Consider the following 27,259-nt stretch of genomic DNA (forward strand, 5'->3'; position numbering starts at 1 on the left):
ATACACCACAGAATTTCTCTGCTGGACCTACAAGGATATCCAGCCACCTCAAAGTACTGAATGCCTACTATTATCAAGAAACACCAGGCATTCCCATGCAGTGAAAATTGTCAGGAGCAATAGCCCTGCGAGGTAAAGCTGTTTTTCTTTCCATTTTACAGATGGGAATCAGAGTCTGAGAGAGAAGGAGCTTTTCCAAAGTCAGCCAACGGGCCTGTGATTAAGTTGGAGTTTGAATCCATGTCCATTCCCAGGACAGGAACCCCTGGACTGCGATGTACCAGGAATCTTGGACCTTGCTGTTAGATAATCCGTCCCCATTGGCCGCTTGGCCCCCCTGCTTGCCACCAACCCTGGATGTGGACTGCAGGGGGCCCCCCTCTGCGTTCCCGCACACATCTTCATGCACCTAGGCCACTGTACAGCCCGGGGAGTGTGCACAGAATTCCTCACAGAGCAGCCCAGTGCAGAAATACTTACCCAGGTGACAAGGACAGAGAAAGAGAGAGGACAGGAGACCCAGCAAAGACAGGCAAACAGAGCATGGCAAAAGACAAGGCCTGGAGCAGAGAGGAGACATGGCCAGCTACCGCCAGAGGAGCATCAAGGGGGAAGGATGGGAGTGGGGAGAAGAGATCAGCACACGGCATCCCCTGGAGGGCAGAAAGCAGGGAGGGGGTTTATTATTACAACCAACGGCAGAGCTCAGAAGGCTACACACCAGAAGGTGCAGCAGGGCAGAGGTACATACCGGAGAGCAGACTGCCGCGCAGAGCGAGCAAGGCTGTTGGCGTAGGGTGCAGACAGGGTGCTGGGGTGCTGCAGATCCTCTATGGACCTGCTCCAGGATTTCAGCTTTTCCAGCGCTCCATCCTCACCACTTTCCAGGCCCTCAAAATCAAACCTGGAGGGCAGAGACGGATCACACACCATACATATGCCCACAGACACACAGAAACAACGCCCCCCCCCCCAGCCGCACACACAAACACACAGAGATGCTTGAGAACAAAAGCTGCGTAGGGCGCTCAAGCTCTGGATTCACGGGGACTCCTTCCAACAGGCCACAAGCCCAGCAGCTTGGCAAGCGACAAGGTGCCAGCATACGCGCAAATCTCCCCCTGCGTAAGCAGGATCTGAGCACAAAGAAAACCGGGGACAAGGCATATATATACATACATACACACTGGCAGGCAGGCAGGCATGTTTTTTAAGGCTGGGCCTACCCTATGACAAATTCCCAGGCTAGCATTGCATCAGATGTGTGCTCACAACATACAGGCCAATCTGCACTGTGCTACAGTAGGCTGGCTTGACATGAGGAGTGAACCACCTGACAGTCAGGCGTCGACATTAGAGAGGGTGCTGCACACACCAGCTTGCTTCCTGGGAGCTACTAGAGCTGTGTCCTCCGAATCCTGGAAGGAGTCACAGATACGGTAGCTCAGCTGGTAAAGCAGGAGAACTCTTCATCTCAGGGTTGTGGGTTTGAGCCCCACGTTGGGCAAAAAGATTCCTGCATTGCAGGGAGTGGGACTAGATGGCCCTCGCAGGCCCCTCCGACTCTACGATTAAGGATAGACCTCCAGAGTTGGTTGGTGTCAAAGAAATTCCCTTGTTAAAAGGGGAGCTGGACACCAGCTCAGCAGGGCACCAACTCACAAGTTGCCCCCATGCTGCTCTTTGCATCTCGGTGAAGAGTTTTAAAGCAACTGTACTGGCCTCCTGGTCCATTTAAAGATCCCACTTTGAAATACTGGCCTTAACCTTTATAGCACAGGTGGGGACCTTATGGTCCAGGGGTCGAATGCGGTCCTCCAAGACTCTCTCTCCAGGTCACACATCTTCTCCAGCCATATCCTCCCGCTGTTTTGCACCCTCTTCTGGGTGTTTTTGATGGGCTGGGTGTGTGTGCTTAAACTCTGATGATGTCTCTAGCTTGCCTGTATGTAGGCTAAAGCACGTGTGCAAAAACTAGCCTGCCGTACAGAGCCTCATTGCTCTGCTTACTTTTGCCTCTGGCCCCACCACTGGCACGTGGCCCTCAAAAGGTTGCCCAGAAGGAAATGTGGTCCTTGGTCTGAAAGAGGTTCCCTGCCCTTCCTTTGCGCCTCTAAATGGCTTGGGATCAAAGTGCCTTCAGGTGTATCTCCTTCCATGTGAGCTTGCCTCAAACGGTAAAAATCTTCCTCGGGGACACTCAGAAGGGGTGGAGTGGGGGCCAATGAGAGGGCCTTTTCAGCAGTGCCCTGACTTCAGTGCCAGTGGGACCCCAACCATCTGCCCCCTGAACTTGCCCAGAGACACTGATGCAAATTTGTCTCACTTCTTCTTGGAGAGGCACCTGAACTGAGGTTTTCATAATATTTGAATCATTGAAAGGCCTGATGATTAACCAACTAGCAAGCAGATTTATGCTCCTAATAAATACCCCCAAGCCAATGACTATCACATTGAAAAAGGGGAGCCATTGCAACTAAAGATGTTCCAAAAGTAAGAGTCCTGGGATGGGAAATGTTGAATTCAACAACATTCTTCTTCTGCCTGCCTGGGAATCTGAATGAAAACATGAATAGGCCCAAGACCAGGCATCCCCAAACTTCGGCCCTCCAGATGTTTTGGACTACAATCCCCATCTTCCCTGACCACTGGTCCTGTTAGCTAGGGATCATGGGAGTTGTAGGCCAAAACATCTGGAGGGCCGCAGTTTGGGGATGCCTGCCCAAGACTGATAAAAACAACAACCAGGTAGCTAATTATCCTTCTGGACTGATTTTGTCTAAAAATCTGTTTCATAATCACATAATAAGAATTTTTTTTTTTTGATCAGGCCAGTAGCCCATCCAGTCAAGCATCCTGTTCTAACACAGAATCTATGGGAAGCCTGTGAGCATGTTTCTCTCTACTCACAATGACCAGCAATCTGCCTTCAAAGTCCCACTACTTCCAATAGTGGCATGAAGAGGCGGGAAGATTTGGGGCACCTCAAAGGAAATGCAGACACTTACATCACCGCACACTGAGCAAAGGAGAGATAATCCACCAGCACGTCCAGGCCTTTGTTTTCGTCATTGAGAAACTCGCGCACCCACCTGCAAAAGAAAAACCCAGAACGGGGCTTTATTACCCAAGGGCAGCTCACATTGACTTGCGATCCATTATCCATCATACCATCATGTGATTTTCACTTAAATAGTTGCACTAGCAAAGATTACCTTATTGCCACGAGATTCCCCCTTCCTTCCACAGTACCACCCCCAAATCTGCTCTGGAGGGTTGGGGGGTGGGTGGGACCTGGAACGGATTTAGGGGACATGGAGGGGGGTGAGTGTTCTGTTGCTCAAGCAGAAATGCTTGCGCTGATGGAACATTTTGGTTCATGCTACATTGAATACGACCCATTGATGAGTGGCTGAGGATGCTACTGTAGACACACTTACTAAGAAGTACGGTAATTGCCATTGAATGTGTATTCATTTAAAAGCTGTCTCTAGATCACCTTCCAGTAAAGTGAACAGGGCAGCGTGCAAAGAAAATAAACATTATAAATATCACAATTAAAACATAGACTGCAGGACAGATCAAAATAGCAATAACAAATCAGCATGCAAATCACTAAACCCAATGCCTCCCCCAAAAGTAAACTCAGGACAAAGCTGAAGGAAGACAATAGAAGAAAGGGGAAAGTGAAAAGGAAAAGAGTTGAAAGGATGTGGTGGTAAAGACAGTGCAGAGGTGGTGAGGGTGGTCCAGGAAGAAAGGCTTGATGGAAGAAGTGTTGTTGTTGTTGTTGTTGTTGTTGTTGTTGTTGTTGTTGTTGTTGTTGTTGTTAAGAAGCGATCCAAAAAGGCAACTTTAGAACTGCATCAAGCTCATAAAGACTAGAGACAGACAACACCTCCACCTCCGAAATAGTTTAAGATGGTGTCAAAGAAAGAAAGGTGTTGTGGATGCTTTCACCTGCTCTAATCAGGTTCTGCAGAAAGGGTGAGGGTTATGCTATTTTAAAACCTGCACAAACCTGTTTGGCCAGATTTGGTAGAGTGGCAAAAGAAGACAGACAGACAGACAGACAGACAGACAGACAGACAGAGGGGGGGGGAGCATGATGAGGTGCAAGCAATGTCTCTCCCAGACTCCTGCCTGCCTCCAAGCCTTAAACAGAGCAGAGGCTACTAGACACAAGACTCCCTCTGTATAACACAGATCAAGTTCAGCTCATTTACAGAATTGTGTTTATTCAGTCTGGGGGCCCTGTGCCTTTGGAGCAAAGTGGGCAAACTGGAGCGGGTTCAAAGGAGACAGATGAACATGATAAAATTCAGAAGGAAGCCAGCCATGGCCCACCCAATGCGTGTTGTGGGGAGATTGCAGCATCCCCAGCTGCCGATAAATAAAGCAACTGGCGGGGCGTTATCTTTTGACGCAGGGCAGGGAGGGTTTCGCTCAGGGCCTTGCAGTCCCTTCGACATTCGCTGGGGATGTCTCTCTCCATCCTTCTCGCTCTGTTGTGCAAGTTGTGAAGGAACACGAAGGTATGAATATGATCCCAATCTGCATCAAGGGATTGGACTGAACCAGATGGAGTGTGAAATAAAGGAATACAGGAGTGAGTGTGTGGTTGTGTATCTGTGGCTTTGTGTCCCTCTGTGTGTAGGTGTGCCAACTCTGGAATATGATGGAGGCTGGTTGTTCAGTGTATGTTATTTCCAGAAGTAGTCATGGTTGAATGTGATTTTGTCCATCAATCATTTGGATACTGGAACTATGCATATGTTGTCTCTCTCTCTCTCTCTCTCTCTCTCTCTCTCTCTCTCTCTCTCTCTCTCTCTCTCTCTCTCTCTCTCTCTCTCTCTCTCTCTCTCTGGGACAGGGGAGCAACACTCCCGCCCATTTCCTGCCTGTCTGAACTCCAGCCTCCACCCCTGTGTGTTTCCTGTCTGACTCCAGTGGCTGCTATTTTAGGGCCCTCAACACATTTGCTGAAGGTTAAAGGGCACAGAGGTGGGAGCAGAAGCTGCCCAAGGCAAATCCAATCCTAGCCACGCTCTAGTACAGGAAAGGAGATTGTGGGCGTACAGTATGCATAAAAGGATACTCAGCCGAGTTGGTGCACATGCTTTTATGTGCTTATGAGCAGGCATGCCTGTATTCTCTGACTGTAGGTCCGTGGCAGAGAACACGTTTTGCAGGGTGGCGGTCTCAAAAAATTGAAAATCTCTCAGGAAAGACTTATCTCCCTAAGTTCTGGATTCCTATTGCCAGTAGATAATGCTGCGGTAGATGGACCAATTGTCAGACAAGATGAGGAAGTTTCACGTGTGTGTGTGTGTGTGTGTGTGTGAGAGAGAGAGAGAGAGAGAGAGAGAGAGAATATCACAGGCTTAAAGGTAAAGGGACCCCTGACCATTAGGTCCAGTCGTGACCGACTCTGGGGTTGCGTGCTCATCTCGCATTATTGGCCGAGGGAGCCGGCGTACAGCTTCCAGGTCATGTGGCCAGCATGACAAAGCCACTTCTGGCGAACCAGAGCAGCACACAGAAACGCCGTTTACCTTCCCGCTGTAGCGGTACCTATTTATCTACTTGCATTTTGACGTGCTTTAGAACTGCTAAGTTGACAGGAGCAGGGACCAAGCAACGGGAGCTCACGCCGTCACAGGGATTCGAACCGCTGACCTTCTGATCAGCAAGCCCTAGGCTCAGTGGTTTAACCCACAGCGGCACCTGGATCCCATATCACAGGCTTAGGAAGGACCAAATGGCTAAACAGGAGTAGTGTTGAACTTACTGTTGAACCCACACAATCCAGTCCCCTCTGGGTTACATGGGGAGAAACAGGAGCAAAAGAGGCACCACGCCATGGCTGCCTACAGGGAAAACATAGCTCCAGGTGCCTCATAATAACTCTCTTGTGTTTGCATATGTAGCTAATGTCACTACTGCTCTAGAATATGCCCATAGTAGATTGCGCTTCTGGAACTGCCTCCCTCCCTCCAGAAGGATTACTGAGTTGAACAGGCAAGGCTGCGCTGGTTACGGGAAAGAAAAAGTAAGTTCCGGAAAAACAGAGGGACTTTTCTCAAGGGCAGGCGGACTGTTTGTAGCAGATTAGGGCTGTTTGCATGCAAGCACATTTCCCCCCCCTCGGCATTTCAAAGATGAACACAGGGACTCCCTTGTGCGCTTTGCAACATTCCAATTCTCACCCCAAGGATCACGCTCCGAGCGCCTGCTCTTCTCCCTGTTGTCCCTCCCCAGTCCCAATCACACATTCCTAAAAAAAAAGGCTCTTCCCATCAAAAGTGCAATGCTGTCTCCAAAGCCAGCCTGCTTTTCAGATCATATTTTTGTCATAGCTGTGTACTTAAAACAATGACACCCCTCAATGTTGTGTACCAAGTTAGCTCACATTCTGCTCCTTGAAAAGCTGGAACCAGCAGCTGTGCAGATTATGCAAATCAAGTTGCAGGATGCAAAACACATGCTTGTTTTGCATAATTTATTCCACTTCTGCTAGTCAAGGGGAGGGACAAACAGAGAGGCATGGCACTGAAGCTGTATGTCATGACGGCTTTGAATCCTCTGCAGCTACTCCAGCACTATGACCATCATTCCTGTCACCAGTTTGATCAGATATTTCCCACAAACACTCAAGCCTATTTTTGCAGGCTTAAGGACCAGCACTTTCTTTGTTTTAAATCAGGCATCCCCAAACTGCAGCCCTCCAGTTTTTGGCCTACAACTCCCATGATCCCTAGCTAACAGGACCAGTGGTCGGGGAAGATGGGAATTGTAGTTCAAAACATCTGGAGGGCTGAAGTTTGGGGATGCCTGTTTTAAAGTAAGTGCAAAATTATGTTGTAATGTGCAGCCAACACTGCTCACTGCTTTCTGCAATTTTGCATGTGGAATATAGACAGGCTTGTTTATTCTGTTCCTCTTCAATAGCTGAATATCAGGAATAGTCCCGAAAATAACTCCCATGTATGCTTGCACTGTTATAAAGCAAAAACAGTTTTACACATATCTACTTTTAACAAAAGATGCATTCCTTTCTTACTGAATTGCAAGAGGCCCTGTAATTTATTCCTTATGATTCTTATAAACAATTTCATACTTTTAGTTCCAGTCAGTGTTTATCTTTGTAATTTCCACAACAAACCCTTTGTGGTTTTAGTAGTAATTATAATAGATTAGGTATACATGGTGCTTTATTTTATTGTGCAAAGTGATCCACACACTCTACCACATTAATCTTTAAAACAGTCCTGAAAGGTAGACCAGTATTGCACACATGATGCATTAGAGCAGGCACCCCCAAACTGCGGCCCTCCAGATGTTTTGGCCTACAACTCCCATGATCCCTAGCTAACGGGACCAGTGGTCGGGGAAGATGGGAATTGTAGTCCAAAACATCTGGAGGGCCGAAGTTTGGGGATGTCTGCATTAGAGGCTCCTAACCTTAGCACCCAAGAATCATGCACAGGGAGTAGAGATAGTTGCTTGCCTAAGGTTAATATCCCTGCTCCTGCTATACCAGGGGTCATCAATCTTTTCCAGTCCACCATCCCTCAGACCAATGCTGCTTCCCGGACCGTCCGCAGGCTGGATTTAGAAGGCGATTGGGCTGTGTCCAGCCCCCGGGCCTTAGGTTGCCTACCGCTGTGCTATACTAAACTAAGAGTGTCTGAGCTGGCATTGACACAATAATGGTGCATTAGGGCTGGATTTATATTGGGCCTTCCAGACATCATCCTGCTTTATTAGTTGTTCTGTGATACTTCCCCCAATAGTATCATGTTATTTCTGTCTGGAGGGGCACCCTTTTGCTGTATAGTGCAACAAAAGCACAACAGAAATAAACCAACAATTTGTGGCATAAAAGAACTGCAGGGTTTCAGCAGGAAGTCACGGGGCATGTGCTGATTGGAAACAAGGTAGGATGTCCACCCAAAACCTTTTGCAGGTGCGAAAGAGGGTTTCTTATAACCACTCCAACAATATCATTCCTACGAATCAGCATAAATGCACAATAAAAAGGCTGTCTGGAGGGACGCTGAGCAAAGCTACCATTCTAGAAAGATGTGAAAAATGAACCCCGCAAAAATTCAGCACACAGCCAGTACTATTTCTTGGCCACACCAATTTGTGACAGAATGTTGTGAGTTGGCTTTCATATAAATGGCTGGTCATTACCAATGTGTATGACTAAATAGCAGTTGCTAATATTATGGGCGCTCACTGGAAGGACAGATCGTGAAGCTGAGGCTCCAATACTTTGGCCACCTCATGAGAAGAGAAGAATCCTTGGAAAAGACCCTGATGTTGAGAAAGATTGAGGGCACTAGGAGAAGGGGACGACAGAGGATGAGATGGTTGGACAGTGTTCTCGAAGCTACGAACATGAGTTTGACCAAACTGCGGGAGGCAGTGCAAGACAGGAGTGCCTGGCGTGCTATGGTCTATGGGGTCATGAAGAGTCGGACACGACTAAACGACTAAACAACAACAACAATATTATGGGCTACGTGGAAAAGGTTTAATTTGCAGATAATATTAGCAAATGACTTTTGCAGTAGGTTGGGGGAGGCAGAGTTGCACTTCTGCAGAACAAGTGACCTAGCCACATATTTGGGTGCATTTTACTGAACACGTTCCTTGTTCCTCTCCGTCAGTAGACTTTGGCCCCTTTTGCTCTCCGTCAACTGCCTGCTAAAATCTAGAAGATAATAGAGCCTGTGACCTTGTGCTGGATAGGTGCCTTTAAAAAAAAAAGTCTGGGAGCGGTGCGATGACTCTTGCCTTACTGCAAGGCTTTGGAATAGATAACCTTCTTATAAGTCCTCTTTTGGCACTACAGTTGTATGATTCTCCACCACGAATCCACAGACGCCACCAACCCTGTTTCATGGAAAACTGTAATGACACCTCAAAATATTTCGCTCTCACTCACAATCTCTCATCCCCAGCATCTAGCAATCCCCCCCTTCTTTGTTATTGATTCTCACACCCAAACTGCCGCTCTTTCATTGCCTAGACCAAACAGTCTTGCTGACTAAGCAACCACTCCCCGTGTCAGCTCCAGCCACCCTGAGGAAGTCCCGCCCAGCCGGCAGTGACCAGAAACTAAGGACAGGAACAGTTCGGCTTCCTGCTCTTGCCGGCGTTTCCCTTCCAGCTGGAGCCAGGACAGGTGGTGATAGCGGCGCATTTCCTAGCTCACAACAGAAGGCAAGGGAACCTTTGGGAGAATAGGGACCTCTCAGGCAAGCTAGAGCGATATCAGCGGGCCGAGGGGAAGCGTTGAAGAAGAACGTCCTCATCTAACCCATCCCTCTTTTTTTCTTTTACTGCTTTTCTTGGCCTGCCTGTCAAATGGACCATCACCCAGGTGGACCATTTTCTGCTTTGTTGGACTGATTCCTAGGACAGCCTGGACATTAAGAGCCCAAACGGATCAGGTCAAAGGGCCAGTGAGTGAAGCATCCTGCTTCCTACAGAAGCCAACCAGCAGTCATGCAGAACCCTAAGCTTTGTCAAGTTTAAGGCCCCTTAGCACAGGCATCCCCAAACTGCGGCCCTCCAAATGTTTTGGCCTACAACTCCCATGATCCCTAGCCAACAGGACCAGTGGTTGGGGAAGATGGGAACTGTAGTCCAAAACATCTGGCGGGCCGAAGTTTGGGGATGCCTGCCTTAGCATCACCAAAAGATGTCCCCACTTCTTTTTTAACTTCCTCCCATTTACATTTTTAAAAAAGTTTTGTAACAGAAGACAAAGAACACAACAGAAAGGACACTGAAAGCAGAAATGATAAAGTTTCATATTTGCATATATACCATTACATAGGTGAGGATGCAACGAAAACCTAACACACGAAATAAAACATCTACATAGCAAGAAGCCTATTAATTTTTTAACCAGTTAGGTAAAACTTGAAATTTAGTTTTTCTAAAAAATGTTTTGGAGGCCCTAAGCTGTAGCTTACTTAGCTTCTGCACTTCCAGGAATTTTACAAAAGAGGATTTTTTTGTCCAATGTTCCCAACCAGCTACTGGTATTGATTGGCATATCTCTTGCTACCACTGATCTGGGGAGTTCCATATAACTATCATGACCAGTAGCCACCAAAAGATTCAACCTCCATGGATCTGTCTAATGGCCATTTTAAAACTATCTATCCGTATCACCCCACCTTGGGTAAATTCCAGAAATTAACTGATGTCGAGAAGACTGCATTTCATCTGGGAATCCACGTACTAGCCAAAACCTATACAGCTTCTTGTATTATAGAAGCCATCATCATTACATCCAGGTGGCGGGACCCAGGTGGTGCTGTGGTTAAACCACTGAGCCTAGGGCTTGCTGATCAGAAGGTCGGCGGTTCGAATCCCTGTGACGGGGTGAGCTCCCATTGCTTGGTCCCAGCTCCCGCCAACCTAGCAGTTCGAAAGCATGTCAAAATGCAAGTAGATAAATAGGAACCGCTACAGCGGGAAGGTAAACGGCATTTCCATGTGCTGCTCTGGTTCTCCAGAAGCAGCTTAGTCATGCTGGCCACATGACCTGGAAGCTATACGCCGGCTCCCTCGGCCAATAATGCGAGATGAGCGCACAACCCCAGAGTCGGTCCCGACTGGACCTAGTGGTCAGGGGTCCCTTTACCTTTTATACAGCTTCTTGTATTATAGAAGCCATCATCATTACATCACCCAAATTAAGCAGAAGAAGCTTTTTGACACGCACACACACACACACACACACAACAGAGAGATACCAAAGTCAAGTGGGGAAACTGCACCACTTTATTAACCCGTTTGCACACGCAGTAAATCTCCTGCCCCCCGGCTACACTCAAAATTAAGCACTTTAAAATCCCATTAACTTCAGTGGGAGAGATCTGGGCATGTGCTAAACATTGCCATTGGATTTCAAGGGGTTTTTATAATAGATGGCTCATGCCCCGCATAACTTGCGTGTCGATTGCAGCCTCTGGTTCTCTTAGTCCGCCTCCAACATGGATCTTGTTGCTTGCATTTCGGAAATACCTCTAGGCCAACAAACAGCCAGTGGCACAAACACGCAGGTCCCTGTAATGTTGGCAGGATCTAGTGACTGCCTTAAGGCAAGAGAAGCCTTGAGCAGTCCTCAGAACACTGTGTGCACCGTGGCTGAAGAAGGCTGATGCAGAGCACGTTAGAGCAGCAATAAATCAGACCTAGGGAGGGTCCACCAATGACTTACCCAATGTGGTTGGTCCTTAGAGAGATCTCCAGCTCCCTCAGCACTTTGGTGGATTCCTGCACCCTCCGGCGGAACTTCTACAAGCATAAAGACCATACTTTATTGGCAGGATACAACCAATTTACCTTCCTCATCTACAACCAAGCTTGCATATGAGGGTAGGATCAACCATCGGGTTAAATGCACCCGTTATTTCCATACCTCCTTATCTGTCTGTAATTCCTGCTTATATTCTCCTATACCCCTTGTTCTTTATGCAAATAATACTACTTCTGCAAGAACTGGAGGGTCTGTGAGATTCCTTACTATGGCACAGACCAGGAGTAGCCATCTTGGCACCTTCCAGCTGTACCCTACTACAATTCCCATCACCCCTGACCAATGACCATGTTGGCTGGGGCTGATGGAAGTTTGAGTCCAATGACACCTGCAGGGCCACAGGTTCTCCACCTCTGCTATTAGGCCTAGCCTCAGAGTTTGCTTGTCAGGATGAGCAACTGGTCTCATTGGAAAGGGCCCTGCCTGGCCAAGTGATAGCCATCTTGGAATAGGATAGCTACGTGTTCTGTTTTAAGGCCTCTATTTGAAGAAATCCTCAAATTGAAGGACCGCCTCGCCCTAGTCTGGTAGTGGTATTAACAAAGGGAGAGCAGCGGCCTTGGTGCCAACCAAGTAGCTGTGCTAGTGGGAAACAGCACATGCTAGCAACTTCCCCCTCCATTTTGGCTCAGGGGTGTGTGTTTGGAGAATCCCCAGAGCAGTGGGCTGGGGGAGGAGAAGGGAAGTTGTTCCTCTTGTGGCAACATGCCCTGAGTGGGCATCACTGTCATATTGCATGGCCAATGCTTTGTTTGATGTTTCCAGTCTTGTAAACCGTTTAAAGTAATCTATGAATGGAACTTGCATACATTAAATATTCTGAGCGTCTTACCTTCCGGGTGACTCCAGGGTCAAGGAAGCTCTTCAGTTTCTGAATGTATGTGTGGGGTGGGTTCTTCACCTGAAATCGTTCCTGCTCCAGGACAAGAGTGGGTGGGGAAGAGAAAGAAAGAAAGAAAGAAAGAAAGAAAGAAAGAAAGAAAGAAAGAAAGAAAGAAAGAAAGAAAGAAAGAAAGAAAGAAGCAGAGGGCAGGAATAATGATGGTTAGGTCTTCAAAAGCACAGAGCCAAGCTTGGCCTAAGTCACCACAGGGGAAAGGTCCCCACTATTTATTTGTTAACATAGCAAGCCTTAGTGTTGCCCTGACTTGCACCAATGACAACGCTGTCTGGTGGCTTGCTCTTCCTGGGTAATCTGAATTCCATCTAATAAGCTTGAAAGGAAAGCCGTCTCCACTCTCTGCTCCACCCGTATACATTCTCTTCTGTGGCCTTTTGTCCTGCTCAAATGCTAGCAAAATCTGCACCTTTCCCCTTAGGATTGCAACCTTAGGCAAGCCCCACTGCACTCAGAGGAATTTACTTAACTTCTAAATAAGCACACACAGAACTGGGCTGTAGAACCTATGGTCTGGGAACCCACAGGCGGAGAAAAACGATATTCCATGATTTCCTAGTTGCTGTCCAAGGTGATTTATGGAACATAGGCTCTTGGTTTATTACTACAAATGCCTAACATACTACAAATGTTAGGCCCCCCTTAAAGAGCAGGGGCACCTATCCTAACCTAATGCCCTCCATCAGCCCTGACCGCTGGCTATGCTGGCTGGGATCTGAGAGGACTTAAGAGGACAACAACACACAGAGAGATACCCATGCTGGCTGCTACTGTTGCAGAGGCACAAACAGCTGCTAACAGGATTTGTCAACTGACTAGGAAAGAATGACATGGACCACTCCTATGCCTTTATCAGCACCTTGATCTGCAAGAACCTCCAAGTTGCTTATAACATAGGGATAAGGATTATCACTTGCTAATATCTTCGGATCAAGCTGATGTTAAATGTACAGGAACAGGGGAGGACTGAAAATAAATGGAGGGACAATTTCATCCCACTTTCTTCTACTAAATTTTGTGGGTTTCTTGATTAGACAGGGAGGAATCATATCGCAGTGTATTATGGGTAGCTGTGTGTGTCTATAGCTAGGGGCCTGTAGAATTTTCTGAGCTCAGCAGGTGGGTGGCAGAATGCACAGGAGCCGAATGTTTTGCTCATGGTTCTGTGCAGATGCCCCATGAAAAGTACATGAGCAAAACAGTTATGTTCCACAGTAAATGCCCAGCATGGAAGCAACCTCGAAATCAAGTGAAAGAGCTTTCCCATTGCTTAGAAACTTTGGTAATTGTGCAGTATAGAAATAGCTAAAATAATGTTATGGCCTGTAACAGGCCTTCATGGAGGCCAGATGTTTACGTTTTCCCGTTAATCATGTGGGTAACAGGGATACCATTCTCATAACAACAAAGAATTAAGCAGCCAAGTAGGAAAAATGCATTATGATAAGGGGATCTGGCCTGCTCTTTTAAAGGGAGTCAAGGAACTGTAGCTCAAGGGGAGATGAAGCTGTTTCTGGCAGCGACCCTGTCTGAGTCATCGGCCTCTACCATGATCATAGCTGCCAAGTCTCCCGTTTTCCCCGGGAAATCCCCGTTTTCCCAGCTGTTCTTTTGTTTTTCCCCAGTTTATTCTGGCACAGCGGCCATTTTGGAACTGCTCCGCCCAGTTCCAAAATGACGGCAGCGCTACTTCCGGTCTGCTATTTCCACCCGGTCTCTTATTTCTCTGACAGCAACATGGCAGGTATGGCCATGATATGATTTGTAGCTTTAATGGCAGAGAGGAATCTCACCCCATCAACAACAATCACAGGGCAGCCCCACCTTACCTGGTCGCAAATGAGGTCCCATTTCTTCTCGTTGTCATATTGTCGGAGGAGACGAGCCTTGTCAGGAGGGAGGTTCATGGAGCTCTAAGGAGAGGAGCAGAGAGACAGGTGGTGTGGATGGAGTTCTTGGACTGCTTCCATAGAATATATGCTGGGAAGCATGGAAGGACTTCCTCTTTCAAGAGAAAGTGTAGGCAAGACCCGGGATTGTCAAGGAGCATATTGGTTACATTCAGCAATGTGCTGACTTGGGGATGATGGGTCAGGCTGGCAAACTGGTCTGGTCTGGAGAGCACAATAATCTACTGACTTGTCTAGAGTCCAGAATTTTAACCAAAAACATGCCAAATCCAGGAATAAAATTACTGAAATGAACCAATGGTCTTTAACCTTTTCGAGAAACGGCCCTCCTTTAATTTCAAAGATGCAACATGGATCCACATTTACAATGCAATCTTAATCTTGCCTACTCAGGAGTTCAATGAGACTTTCTCCCAGGTTAGACTTTATAGCAAGGGATAGCTAACTACCGTAACTCCAGTTCAGTCAATTTGTCAAGGAAGGAAGGAAGGAAGGAAGGAAGGAAGGAAGGAAGGAAGGAAGGAAGGAAGGAAGGAAGGAAGGAAGGAAGGAAGGAAGGAAGGAAGGAAGGAAGGTTCCCCCCAAAGTAGGCACCCTGACTGCTGAGGTGGGCACATCCCAATCCACTGAAGAAGATGCACATCACTCTCTCTGCTTGGTCATCAAATCAACCCTTTGATGAATTGAGAGGGGCCAGTAACCCCACTCCTCATCTGATCTCTGTGGGTTCTGTGCAGCCATCTGTGTACTGCCTGGGTGTGCATGTGAGAAGGTGCGTGAGAGGTGGCCACACCCACCATTGGCCACACCCACTAGTGGCATGTGGCCCTCGGAAGGTTAGCCAAGGCTGCAAAGGTTTCCCTTGTGTAGGCCTGCCATACATCTGGATTTCAAAGGTGGAACTGACATCCAGGGGGAATTTTCAAAATGTGGTACTTTGCCCTGGATCTTCGGCAACTCAATTGATAATTCACGTGTTTTTTTTTGGCGTTTTTGAAAGGAAAGGAACTCAACAACTTTCAGGATGTCCTGGTTTTTACTTTTTGAAATATGGCACCCCTACCCTTGTGCCCAAAACGTTCCCCGCTCCTGGTGAACAGGAATGCAGCAAAAATAAATCAATCATGCTTTTATATCCTTTAGCCTAAATGTGTCTTCCTCTCCTCCTCTCTTTCTCTGTCTCCCTTTCTTTATCCTTTCCTTTCTGCTTCCCTCTCTAGTCTGATGCACCAGATGAAGACCAAGGTACTCTGCAACCCTATACAGTGATCTTTCTATGTCCCTCAGGTCTTGCTTTTCTCCATCCTTGATAACATCTAGATCAGGCATCCCCAAACTTTGGCCCTCCAGATGTTTTGGACTACAATTCCCATCTTCCCCGACCACTGGTCCTGTTAGCTAGGGATCATGGGAGTTGTAGGCCAAAACATCTGGAGGGCCGCAGTTTGGGGATACCTGATCTAGATGAAGCATGGCTCTCCCTTGCCATAGGCACAGGTTGGTAGCCAGGGGAGTTACTCCTTGTAGTTAAATTTGAAAGCCAGGAGGGCTGAGGCTTTCCAGGTCCTTGCCTCATTCAAGCTCCTTGCCTCTCCAACCCTGTACTAGCCAGTCTAGGAGTTTATAACGCTCCTCACTTTTCAGTAAAAGACTCAGGCATGCTCAATAGTATTTCCCTGTACTACAGTAAGAAATTCAAGAGAGTAAGGAAAAAGAGAAGTCACCACGCCTCCTTAATACAAGGAGGAAATTAGGACATTTATTTATAGCTTTTTTGAAAGCTTCTGTGTCACTTTTTGACTATAAGAGCAGTACAATGTGCCTGCAATATCTCCTCTACCAAGCCAAGGAAGTGCTCATTTGCATGAAATTTTAAGAAATCTCTATAAATAAAACCAAACATGACTCACTCCAAATCATGAATGTGTTGTGGTGCCCTCAGCTACCAGAACAGCACTGTTCCAGAGCTTCACACTGAAAACTGATACTAGGAGCAGCTTCTGGGTATAATAAAGCCACGAAGAGCTAAAAGGCTGCACATCCCCCACTTTGCCCTTCAGACAATAAGACCTGGATTTGAAACCACATGCATGGGCGTAGGCAGGGGGGCAGTTGCCCCCCCCCAGAAGCAGAGCCGCTGGCCAGCCTGCCCCGCTGCCTGCCGCCGCTCCTTTTCTTTTACGCACCCCACAGCCAGCCGGGGAGAAGAGAGACGTTCCTTCTAGCAGGCTGGCTGTGAGGCGGGCAGAGGGAAAGCCCCAGAGCATTTGGCCAACTTTCCCTCCACCCGCCCCACAGCCAGCCAGGGAGAAGGGAGACGTCCCTTCTAGCCGGCTGGCTGTGGGGCGGGTGGAGGGAAAGCCAGCCAAACGCTTTGTGCGGCTCTGGGGCTTTCCCTCCACCCGCCCCACAGTCAGCCGGCTAGAAGGGATGTTTTCCCTCCACCTGCCCCGTTGATTGCGGAGGGGGAGGAGGGGATCGGAACAGCCCAATTTTGGGCTGATCCTGGCGCCCCCTTGCCCCTGTCAATCACGGAGGGGGAGAAGGGGATCGGAACAGCCCAATTTTGGGCTGATCCTGGCACCCCCTTGCCCCTGCCAATCGCGGAGGGGGAGAAGGGGGTCGTAGCAGCCCGATTTTGGGCTGATCCTGGCACCCCCTCGCCCCTTAACAACCATGGCTTGCCTTGCCCCCCTAGTTTTCATCCTGGGTACGCCCCTGACCACATGAACTTCTAGTTTGGGTTCGACTGTGAGGAGGTAGGATGCTGCCAAAGCACTGCAAGGTAGCTGGGAAATAAGCATTTCCCTCATTGCCTCCTGGGCACAGCTGTCACTCCAGTCCTGCAGGAGATTTCAATAATTATCAACCAAGATGTGTGGCTTTCAGCACATTTGCCTGTGGTTCATGGTCAACAGTGGTCAAGGTGGAACCTGTTTGCTACAAGAAAGCTGCTAGCATGCTATGGATGAACTGGTGAACGAACGAATGAACGAACGAACATCACTCAAGTCTCCTGTGAGTCCAAAATGCCATCTGCAGAGAAGGCCGCCTGTTACATCTCCGAATGATTCACTTTTCTGGACGTGCTTCCTCCAAATTAGCCTCCGCTATGAATAAATCTGCTGGGTGTCACTGGATTCCAATGCAGAGGTGCAGGAGAATTGCCCATTTTCAGGGGAGGGTCACCTTTGCATCTCTCCATGAGTCACTGCTCTGGACTCAAAACTGTTGTTAATGCAGAAACCCAAAGAATAAGTGGGTTATGTGCTCCTTGGTGGCTCCAGCCCCAAATGTCTCATGCATAGTTCTACTTTCTGGGCACTCAAAAAAATCAACTACTATCTAGTATTCTCTCCCCCCGCCCCCCATATTAAGAGATCAAAACATCACATTGCCTTTTTAATTGAATGAACTATTCACATGGCATTTCTAATTCAGGCTCCCCCCCCATCCCATCTCCCTCGCCGTGTATGAAAAGGAAAAGGAGGGAAAGGAAAACTCTTGAACAACGTGTATGAGAAATATTAAGAGACAGGTTTCACCCAGTCCTGTTATGAGTTTGGTATAATGGTTTGGCAATCACCAACTTCATTTGCTGTGGATATCTAATCAATCCCTTTTGGGGAAACTGCTAAATATTTCACCATGACTATTTCCTTGTGGCAGGCAGTTCCACAGTTCAGCTTTCTGCAAACATTGCCTCTGGAGGCATTGTGCCTCAGCCTCCCCATTGGTAATCTAGAAGAAGATGAGAATTTGCTGGTCTAAGTGGAGAAGGCTGTGAGATAATATGGGTTCGCTGCCAGTGCTGGTTTCCATCCCCAGGAGAGTGCTTTAATGCAACTACAGCGAGGACCATAGCTGCCAAGTTATCCCTTTTTTTAAGGGAAATTCCCTTATGCTGAATAGGCTTCCTCGCGAGAAAAGGGAAAACTTGGCAGCTATGGCGAGGACGGGTAAAGAAAGGTCTCAGGTTACACAGCAAAATTAAATAAAATGAAATGTTGCGTCATGTTATAATGGGTTTAACAAACATAGTTCTCCAAAGCCTGGAACTTGTTCAACTGGGGCGGAGGGGAATATGCCCATCTGAATATTCTTTCAACCCACTTTCTAGCAGCCTGCTCTAATGTTCTCTTCATACGGGAAAACATGAGCCAGTTGCACACTCATCCCCACGTTGCCATCATACAGAATATAATTTTGTCCCAATCACACACTAATGCATACAGACATACATAACTCTCTCTCTCTCTCTCTCTCTCTCTCTCTCTCTCTCTCTCTCTCTCTCTCTCTCCTCTCTCACACACACACACACACACACACACACACCATTGAGTGCACCAGTAAGTGAGAGCCTACAAGAAAGAAGTCTAGAGGCTAGGTGGTTCCTGGGTCCGGGAAATGGGATATTTGGTTACCCTAGAGAGGGTTTCGCTTCCCGCAAAGGAACAGGTCCGTAGCAGTTAGCGGCTGCCAATATGCCACCAAGCCAGATTTAATGGGTTGCTTTTGACCTATGAAACCCTAAATAACTTGGGATCAGCTTGGCTGAAGGAGTACCATTCTGAATATCAGCTTGCCCCCTGCATTAAGACAGTCAGACAAGGCCTTTCTGGTCATACTACAACCTGCAGAGATTCACCTAGTGGTGCTCAAAGGAAGGGCCTTTTCAGTGGTGGCGCCCTTTCTGTGGAACCACCTCCCCTGTGAACTGAGGGAAGCACCTACCTTAATGTAATTTTGGTCCTTGCTGAAAACGCATTTGTTCTCCGATGCCTTTGCTGGTCGTTTATACCACTTTGTTTCTTTAAACTATCTGCCATTGACTTAAGTGTCTGCCGTTTTAGTCTGATTTTTTGTCAATGGATTGCTCCTGGGTTTTACACATCACCTTGTTATTATGTACGAAAGGTGGCATAGAAAAAAATTAATAAACATACAACACAACCCTTCTTCCTGTTCCCATTCATGCACATCCCCATACATTTTCTTGCACCATTCACAAACTTGCCCTTTGGACAATGAACGTGCACACATTTATTCCTTCCTACCATTCCTGCTTCCACACAGTCCAGGATACCATCTATACACACACCCAGAATGGATTCACAAGGGGGCCAGCTCTACTCAGAAAAGGCAGGCTACCTGCCAGACTGAAAAGCCCGCAGACTCTGACTCACTCGCTCTCTGACTCCTTGGAAATGCAAGGAGGATGGGAGTTTCAACAAAGTCACTTTTGTTCTAGCGGGGAAGGAATCAGAAGTGACAAGCGCAACCACGAGAAGGAAAAGGGCCCACATTGCATTCCTCCAAATTGCTCTCAACAAAGCCCCTTCGGCCTCTGCAGCTGCCAGCTATGGAAACCTTTCTTACTTCTCATGCCGGTAACGGAGGAGGCACGGCCGTGCATTGCAGGGGTCTCAACATCAAATGGGTTGCAGGGCCCGAATCTCCACCTAGCGGATGCCCAGGGACTATGTCCATTACTTTTTTAAAAAGAATTACGCCAATTCCAAACCATCAAGACTAACTTGGTCGAAGAATAAACTTTGAGGGGGGAAATAAGAGGCACACTCCTTCCTTTGCAGCTCTGGCATGTATGCCATCTGTTCTTAATCATTTCTAGTACTCCACTATCCTGTTCCCAACCCACAACTGACCTGCGCTGTGAATTTAGAAGGAATGGGGAGGAGAGGCCCAAGCAGCTGTACTGTGTGCTGTAGCAGCCACTGGTGACTCAGCCCCTTGGCCCTACCCAAGGGATTGGCTTCCTAGGCCTGCAGAGGAATTTGCCAGGGGTTGGCACAAGCCAGTTAGATACCCTCAATGGATCCAATAAGGCGCTTGCCACTCGTGGTACCAAAGACTGTAGGTTGTGGATAACAGGGGTGGGGGTGGGGGGCTAAGCTTTCCCTGGTAAAGAGTAATACTAGATGGCCACCAACTTGGTTGGTTTTACCTCCACTGTTTAGGTGGTCAGAAGCATCCCAGCCTCTGAGATTTCAGGGCCAAAACCTGAAACCTAAGGGTGGTCCCTGGTGATGTCATGGGGGTGGACCCTGGAGACGGAGGTTAATTGGGAGAAGGGAGAAGGGGAAGGCAGGCCCCACTGCAACGGTTTGTGGCAGCTTCCCCAATCACAGAAACTGAGGGTGGAATTTCTGTAGCCAAGTGCTACATTTTATTTTATTACAAATATTTAATGAATTAACCAAGATTCAAACATATCAGAACACTTGTACTTTTGTTTCTGCAATTTTGTATTGATGTGTGATGCCCCGCTCTCTCAGCAGTGAGTTCTTGTGTCCCCTCACCACATAATCTTTTGGGCCACGGGCCAAACATTGGGGGGTTGTGTTTAGCCAAGAGATGGAGCCAGAGAGTTGCAATGTTGACGCCCTTTGAAAGATTTATCCTTAGGGCCCCTCCAAATGACCTCTATGTGGAGCATTCATCCTGATTTGCTTTCACAAGCCCTTCGCAGGGCTGAGTTCACATGCAGTCTTTATTGAGAATTCGCTGTGATTTGTTTGCAGAGCAGTTACACTACAATGAGTTTTCCATCCGGATTATACATTCTTCCCACATTTTCCAATGCACTTCCTCATCACTTTCCAAACCGTAAGGAGTCCAGGTGTTTGTTTGTATATTTAAAGTGGATTTAAAAAAACAAAACAAAAAAAAGCATGTTGATGCATAAACCTAAAGTTTTGGCATACAAGCTGTCAGAGGTTGTTATTGCGACTACTCTAGAGTAACGACGCTCCACATTCTCGTCTTTAGACAGTTTTATTTAGTGGAGTCTATTTACAGTGGAACTGGTGTGTAGAACATGTCTGCTTAGTCGGATGCAGAATCCGGGAATGGACCGCCCCTCGACTTCTTCCAGCATAAGAGTCTCGGGACGGCAAAACTTCTTCCCCTCCTTCTCCTGCGTAATTCCGGAACCGGGGGAAAAAAGGGTCTATGCTCCATGTTTTCCTTCTCCCCCCTTTCCCCCCTCTCTCTTTCTCCCTCACGTGTAGCAGGGGCTCTTCTGTGTTGCCGGAGCCCTGCATCCCTCTTCCTCCTTCCTCACTGGACTCCTCCCCCTCCCCGCTGGCATTGCTGCTATTGGAGGAGCTGCTCTTGATGATGGGAGGAGGATCCCTGTATTCTCTTCCCCTTACACAACCAAACCACTCCCATAAAATACTGACAGTCTGGAGACACCCTTAGTAGTATGTGCTTCCGATTCTACTGAGCATGGTAAGACTTACATACCACATGTTGCAGTATAATGCTTAAGAGGTGGACACTCTCTCTCTCTGAAACACACAGAGTAACAATTGGGACCAAACACTGCAGTGCCGAGTATTTCTCAACCCTCCCTTCCACCAGCACTTTGTGCAGCCAGTGAGCATGCTCTGTCCTTAATAGACCTTACAGACTCTCCACCCAAAAGGTTTTTTTTTGTACTTCTGCAAACCTTGGGGTTCCGCAAATCTGAGGTTTCTCCTCCTGTAGTTTGTGGATGGTGCCATTCTGGCTAAGGGTTGGCAGTCGGAGAATTAAGTTTGCTACTATTTGCAAATAGGCTGGTTGTGGCCTATTGTACACAACTCTTGAAAGGATTCCTGAAACAACGTAAGCGAAACACACTGCACTGCTGGAGAAATGTAAGTATTTCTTCTACCTCTAGATTTTCAGCTGCATGCTGGCCCTGACTAAACATCTCCAGGAGTCCTGGTGAGAACCTTGCAGGCACAAGAAACCAAATATGACCTGTTGGCAATGAGAACGGAAAAGGAGCTTTCAAAAGGGCCATCTGGTCCTGGACATACATTTGGGACAATCAGAAACAAAAGCCCGTCTGCCCCCCCCCCCCGTACTCATGACCCTCCAAAGGCCACATTCATCCCATCCTGAGCAGCAGCTGAAGAGGCATCTGACCTCAACCCAGGAGGAACGAAGGATGCCTCTTCCTATCAAGTAGGGATGGAGGAGAAATTTAAAGCCAAATCTATCAAATCCACAGCTTCTGAAACAATATGCAAACCAAAAGACAGTCATCCTTTGACATTTGCAGTCATCTGAATTTTGTGGTGTCCTTCTCCAGCAAAGGAATGCCATACTTTTAATGCACGTCTGAAGTGCGTTCTAGCTAGCTCTGTCATGCGCAACCGGCTGCCATTTCCTCACACTTGGCGACGCTTAGAGGCAGCTTTACCAACGAAGTCGCGGCGGTGCTAAAAGGTAATTTCATTGATGCAAAGTCTCACTGCATCACAAAGACTTATGTTTCCTGTCTAAACCAACTTCCTGTGGTTCATCGACCGCAGACACGGAATGGCGCTGTCACTTATTTCCTGAACTGGTAGAATTGGGGCTGGAGCAGCAGCAAGGCATTCTGGGTAAGCATGCCAGATTTTTTTAGCTTAAAGAGTCTTTCTGCTTTGCCACCGCATGAAGTGGATGCCAGAGGCAGCACCTGGAGGCACCTGGGCAGCCTCAGGGTGGGTGGATAAAATAGGTCCCCTTTTCAGCTTGTGGAGATAACTTGGGCAAACCAGATTGTGCTTCTTGGCTTTGATTCAGGAATGATAACCAGTCAGTAAATCTCAGGTCAAGTGTCCAGCCCTTGATAGGCTTGCAAAAATGACCCTATGAACTGGCAGCCTGCGTTAAGCACTGCTAGATCTTGGCCACGTTCCTTTCTAGAAGGCCTCCTCTTGTGAGAGAAACAGATCGGAGTTCCCATGTTTTCGCCCTAAAGGAGGATCTAGTAGACACGAAATAATAGTTGGAAGGCCTTCCTTGGAACTCCTGATTAACAATGGCGGGATGGAGCCATACTGTTATGACTCCTGCAAAGGCCCTTATCAGCATTGTAGGCCTAAAGGGGGCAGTTGCTATGGCAACATGCCCTCAAGTAGTACGCCCAAACAAACTATGTTTGCTGCAAAGCCAGGGGGAGGGGGCACCAAAACAAGGAATTTGGCACCCACATGGTGTCACGATTCTGGAACTGAGCTGGGTTCAACGGTTAACCTGGCCATGGATTACCTGGGGGGCCATCTTCAACACATATCAGAATACGTTCCCATCATGTAAAATGGAAGAGAAATATTCTACCTCACAAGACTAGTGTGGTGAGAAATGAGATATGGTGCAGTAAAAAAATCAAAATATGCAGGGCTAAGGCCAAGATCTAAATGTGAAACATAAACGGTACAGTCCTGTGCATTTCTTTTTAGAAGGAAGCCCCATTGCATTCAAAGGCAACTACTCCCAAACGTGTGTGTACTGTATAAGATTGCAGATGCAAAAAAGTCAAAAGTATAAACTGAAAAAATATATTATTTACTGCTGAATCAGGGCAACAGATGAAACAATTCTATGCAAGGGGGAAATGGGAAAGAGGTCTGGGTCTAGGAGGTAGGATCTGGAACATGAATAGAGATAGGTCTGGAATAAAGTCCAGATAAATAGGATCAGCGCCAATCTCATAAAGCTTTTTCAAAGTTCAGTGCCAGTGATACTTTGATACCCATGGGCAGAAACATTTATACAATCACATGTGGTGTATGATCCTTGTATTGGCAATGCTATGCTGACTTTATGCATACATATTTTGGCAATGCTCACTGGAAGGACAGATCGTGAAGCTGAGGCTCCAATACTTTGGTCACCTCATGAGAAGAGAAGACTCCCTGGAAAAGACCCTGATGTTGGGAAAGATTGAGGGCACTAGGAGAAGGGGACGACAGAGGACGAGATGGTTTTACAGTGTTCTCGAAGCTACGAACATGAGTCTGAGCAAACTGCGGGAGGCAGTGGAAGACAGGAGTGCCTGGCGTACCATGGTCCATGGGGTCACAAAGAGTCGGAAACAACTAAACGACTAAACAACAACAACAACAACATTTTGGCAATGTTCTACGGCAGATGTGTTTTGGAAGCAGGCTATAAGATTCCCTGGATGAATGACTACATGTTTTATTTAACACCCTTTGGTGCACAAATGATCTTGTCCAGTTATCTGAGGGGGAGAGCTGCTAATGTAATCTTGGAGTTGGTTTCTAAGCTTGCCAACTAGAGCAAAATCATGTATCAGCTGCAGGGGGGGGGGGGAGAGGGAGAATTCTCCAAACAGCGACCTTGCAAAGGGCTCAGAGAACATGTGGTCAAAAATAGTTAGATCTAAACTGGCACACTTTGTTACGAGTCCATGGAAAAAAATGAATTATTTTTATTATTTGTTGGAATGAGGAATACAATTATAACGTTAACCCATATGGTGTTTTTTTATATATTGCAATGAAGACCCGGACTGTTACATAACAAGAAAGTATTCTAAAACATAAGTAAGCAAGCAGTTGTTTACAAAAGGAGCAGAGGACAGTGAAAGGGGAGGAGGCATATAACTGAGTAGGGAGCTATTGTGGGGGCCAAATAAGAAGCCACGGGGCTTCAGACTGAGCCCCTGAGCCAGCAATTATCTCTTCCTACAGTAGGACCCATGCACCCATGCAACAGAGCTTTGCGCCATGTGCTTCCAAGGTCGTGTGAATCAGCCCTTAGCAGCGTGGGTGACACATTCTTCTGAATTGGCCTTGCACCCATCTCAGTCAGACTTTCTGCAGAAGCCCAGGCAGCCGATTACTACAATGCATGGAGCTTTTCCAAACAAAGTTAAGATCCAGCCGCTATTGTCATTCTGGCGTGAACGGGAAATGGAACGTCATACAGTCACCAAGTTCCTTCCCACCAGCATCTGAGATCTCCTCGAGCCTGCCTATCTTTTTTAGAATCAGCCAAAGAATAACAGCGGTTTAGGGGAAGGGTTGGTTGTATCCTTTAAAAAAAGAAAAAAAAGAGAGGCTCCATTGAAGAAGAAGACGAAGAAGAAAAGCGAGTGTGGGCGAGAGGAAAAACAAAAACAGAACAGCAGATGGTGGCTTCTTTCCAGCATGTTTTTTTTTTTTAAAAAAAGTCGATTAGTGGGGAGAGCAAAGAGAGACAGAAACGACATTGTTACCAAACTATGTTGCCCGAGAGGTAACAAGACGACATTAGCTGATCAGCTGACGTTCTGGGATAGGGGGCTGCATTTTAAGGAAGGAATGGTGGGCAAACATCTGTATTTTTGGTTGACACAAATGCCTGCCTGCTGCAACTCTCAAACAAAAAGGTAAAAATATCCTGAAGCATAATTGCCAAGCCTTGTCCCCACACCCTCTGGAGGCGAAGGAAGAGCGGCATATGGGCAGATGAAAAAGGTTTTGGCCTGGCCAAAACACACACACACACACAAACACACACACAGGCATTTAACAAACCAGAACTGATCCAATTTGGAGCATCTCCCAGGGGATAAAGGGACACACCCTGCATTAGAAAGCAGCAGGCAAGCAGAATGGGGGCTGGGGGTGGGAGGAAGGTGCAAGGGGGTCTCAAGCCGCTTTTCAGAGGCCAGAGGCCAGTGGTGTCAGTGCAACTAATTTTGCCTAAAGTGTATTAAGTTGAGATGGACAAATCTGTTAATTTTAGTTTCTCATTTTTTCAGCCTTAGTTGCAGTTATCTGCACATCAGGTTGCAATTCTTTTTTTAAAAGGAAAGGGGAAGTCTGCATGAAAATTGGTCTCCTAATATGTGCATTTCTGTATTATGCTTAGTAAATGCATTCATTTTGCACAATACATGCATTTTTGCAAGACATTTCCCATTTATATAATCATTTTAATACATTATTTTAACTAATATATGCATTCTTTGTGTGACCTTTCCCTAACAGGCACCCATTTTTTGAGGTTGGGAGATCTGTATTGCAGAATTCAACAAAGTGTGGATTTTGGAGGATAGCTGTGTTTCCGTTTCTGTATTGGTTTGGGAAGTGCAGATTACATACTTCTGCATTAAAATGTGAACCAAACCAATCTCGCCCTGTCCCTAGTGTTGGTATACCCTAACAAGAGGGCTGGTCCTGAACTGGACCACCTCAGGCTATCATTACATGAAGAAAACCTGAAGTCAGGGAGGAAGCTTCACACTTAGCCTTTCCCCATTACTTTTCTTTGTGTCATGCTTTTCCTCTCTCTGTGTGTGTAGTGTGAAAAATTCAAACATGTTCTCTCTACCATGAAGTGCTGGAGCCCAGAAAAGGGTATGGCATTTTATCTGTTGTTTGTGTAGACCAGGCTTTAAGGGAGAAACAGAAGAAGGATTGCAATAGAGGCTGGAATGCCTGTATCTATGAAGAATTAACCGTCCAGATCTGCATACTTTTCTGTGGTCCTTCAGACAGAATATTCAAGTGGCTTCCCATCCTAATACCAACCCTGTATTGAAGCCATTCCCAATTTGGGGAAAGGAGTACGACAAGGCTGTATACTGTCTCCCTGCTTATTTAACTTATATGCAGAATTCATCATGCGAAAGCCAGAATTAAGATTGCCGGAAGAAATATCAACAACCTCAGATATGCTGATGACACAACCATGATGGCAGAAAGTGAGGAGGTATTAAAGAACCTTTTAATGAGGGTGAAAGAGGAGAGTGCAAAATATGGTCTGAAGCTGAACATCAAAAAAAACTAAGATCATGGCCACTGGTCTCATCACCTCTTGGCAAATAGAAGGGGAAGAAATAGAGGCAGTGAAAGATTTTACTTTCTTGGGTTCCAAGATCATTGCAGATGGTGACAGCAGTCACGAAATTAAAAGATGCCTGCTTCTTGGGAGAAAAGCAATGACAAACCTAGACAGCATCTTAAAAAGCAGAGACATCACCTTGCCGACAAAGGTCCGTATAGTTAAAGCTATGTGTTTTCCCAGTAGTGATGTATGGAAGTGAGAGCTGGACCATAAAGAAGGCTGATCGCCGAAGAATTGACGCTTTTGAATTATGGTGCTGGAGGAGACTCTTGAGAGTCCCATGGACTGCAAGAAGATCAAACCTATCCATTCTGAAGGAAATCAGCCCTGAGTGCTCACTGGAAGGACAGATCGTGAAGCTGAGGGTCCAATACTTTGGCCACCTCATGAGAAGAGAAGACTCCCTGGAAAAGACCCTGATGTTGGGAAAGATGGAGGGCACAAGGAGAAGGGGACGACAGA

The 27,259-nt window shown here is 47.0% G+C and overlaps 1 protein-coding gene across 8 annotated transcripts in view; it reads right to left on the reverse strand.

Annotated features, from left to right (window-relative positions):
• FMNL3 (formin like 3) overlaps positions 1-27,259 on the reverse strand; it is a 103,714-nt gene that overhangs the window by 38,143 nt on the left and 38,312 nt on the right. For 7 of the 8 annotated variants that reach the window (XR_009557226.1, XR_009557227.1, XR_004691736.2 and 4 more), the window contains exons 2-6: positions 14,075-14,158; positions 12,180-12,260; positions 11,249-11,325; positions 3,009-3,092; positions 752-904 (exon numbers count right to left, since the gene is read on the reverse strand). Coding sequence is in view for 3 of the 8 variants with exons in the window: in XM_035102436.2 (XP_034958327.1) it covers positions 752-904; positions 3,009-3,092; positions 11,249-11,325; positions 12,180-12,260; positions 14,075-14,158 (479 nt within the window). In the remaining 5 variants the exon portion in view is untranslated. The remainder of the gene's footprint in view (positions 1-751; positions 905-3,008; positions 3,093-11,248; positions 11,326-12,179; positions 12,261-14,074; positions 14,159-27,259) is intronic. The other variant, XR_009557228.1, reaches the window with a different exon arrangement.

Source organism: Zootoca vivipara, chromosome 2, assembly GCF_963506605.1.
Source record: "Zootoca vivipara chromosome 2, rZooViv1.1, whole genome shotgun sequence".
NCBI lineage: Eukaryota > Metazoa > Chordata > Lepidosauria > Squamata > Lacertidae > Zootoca > Zootoca vivipara.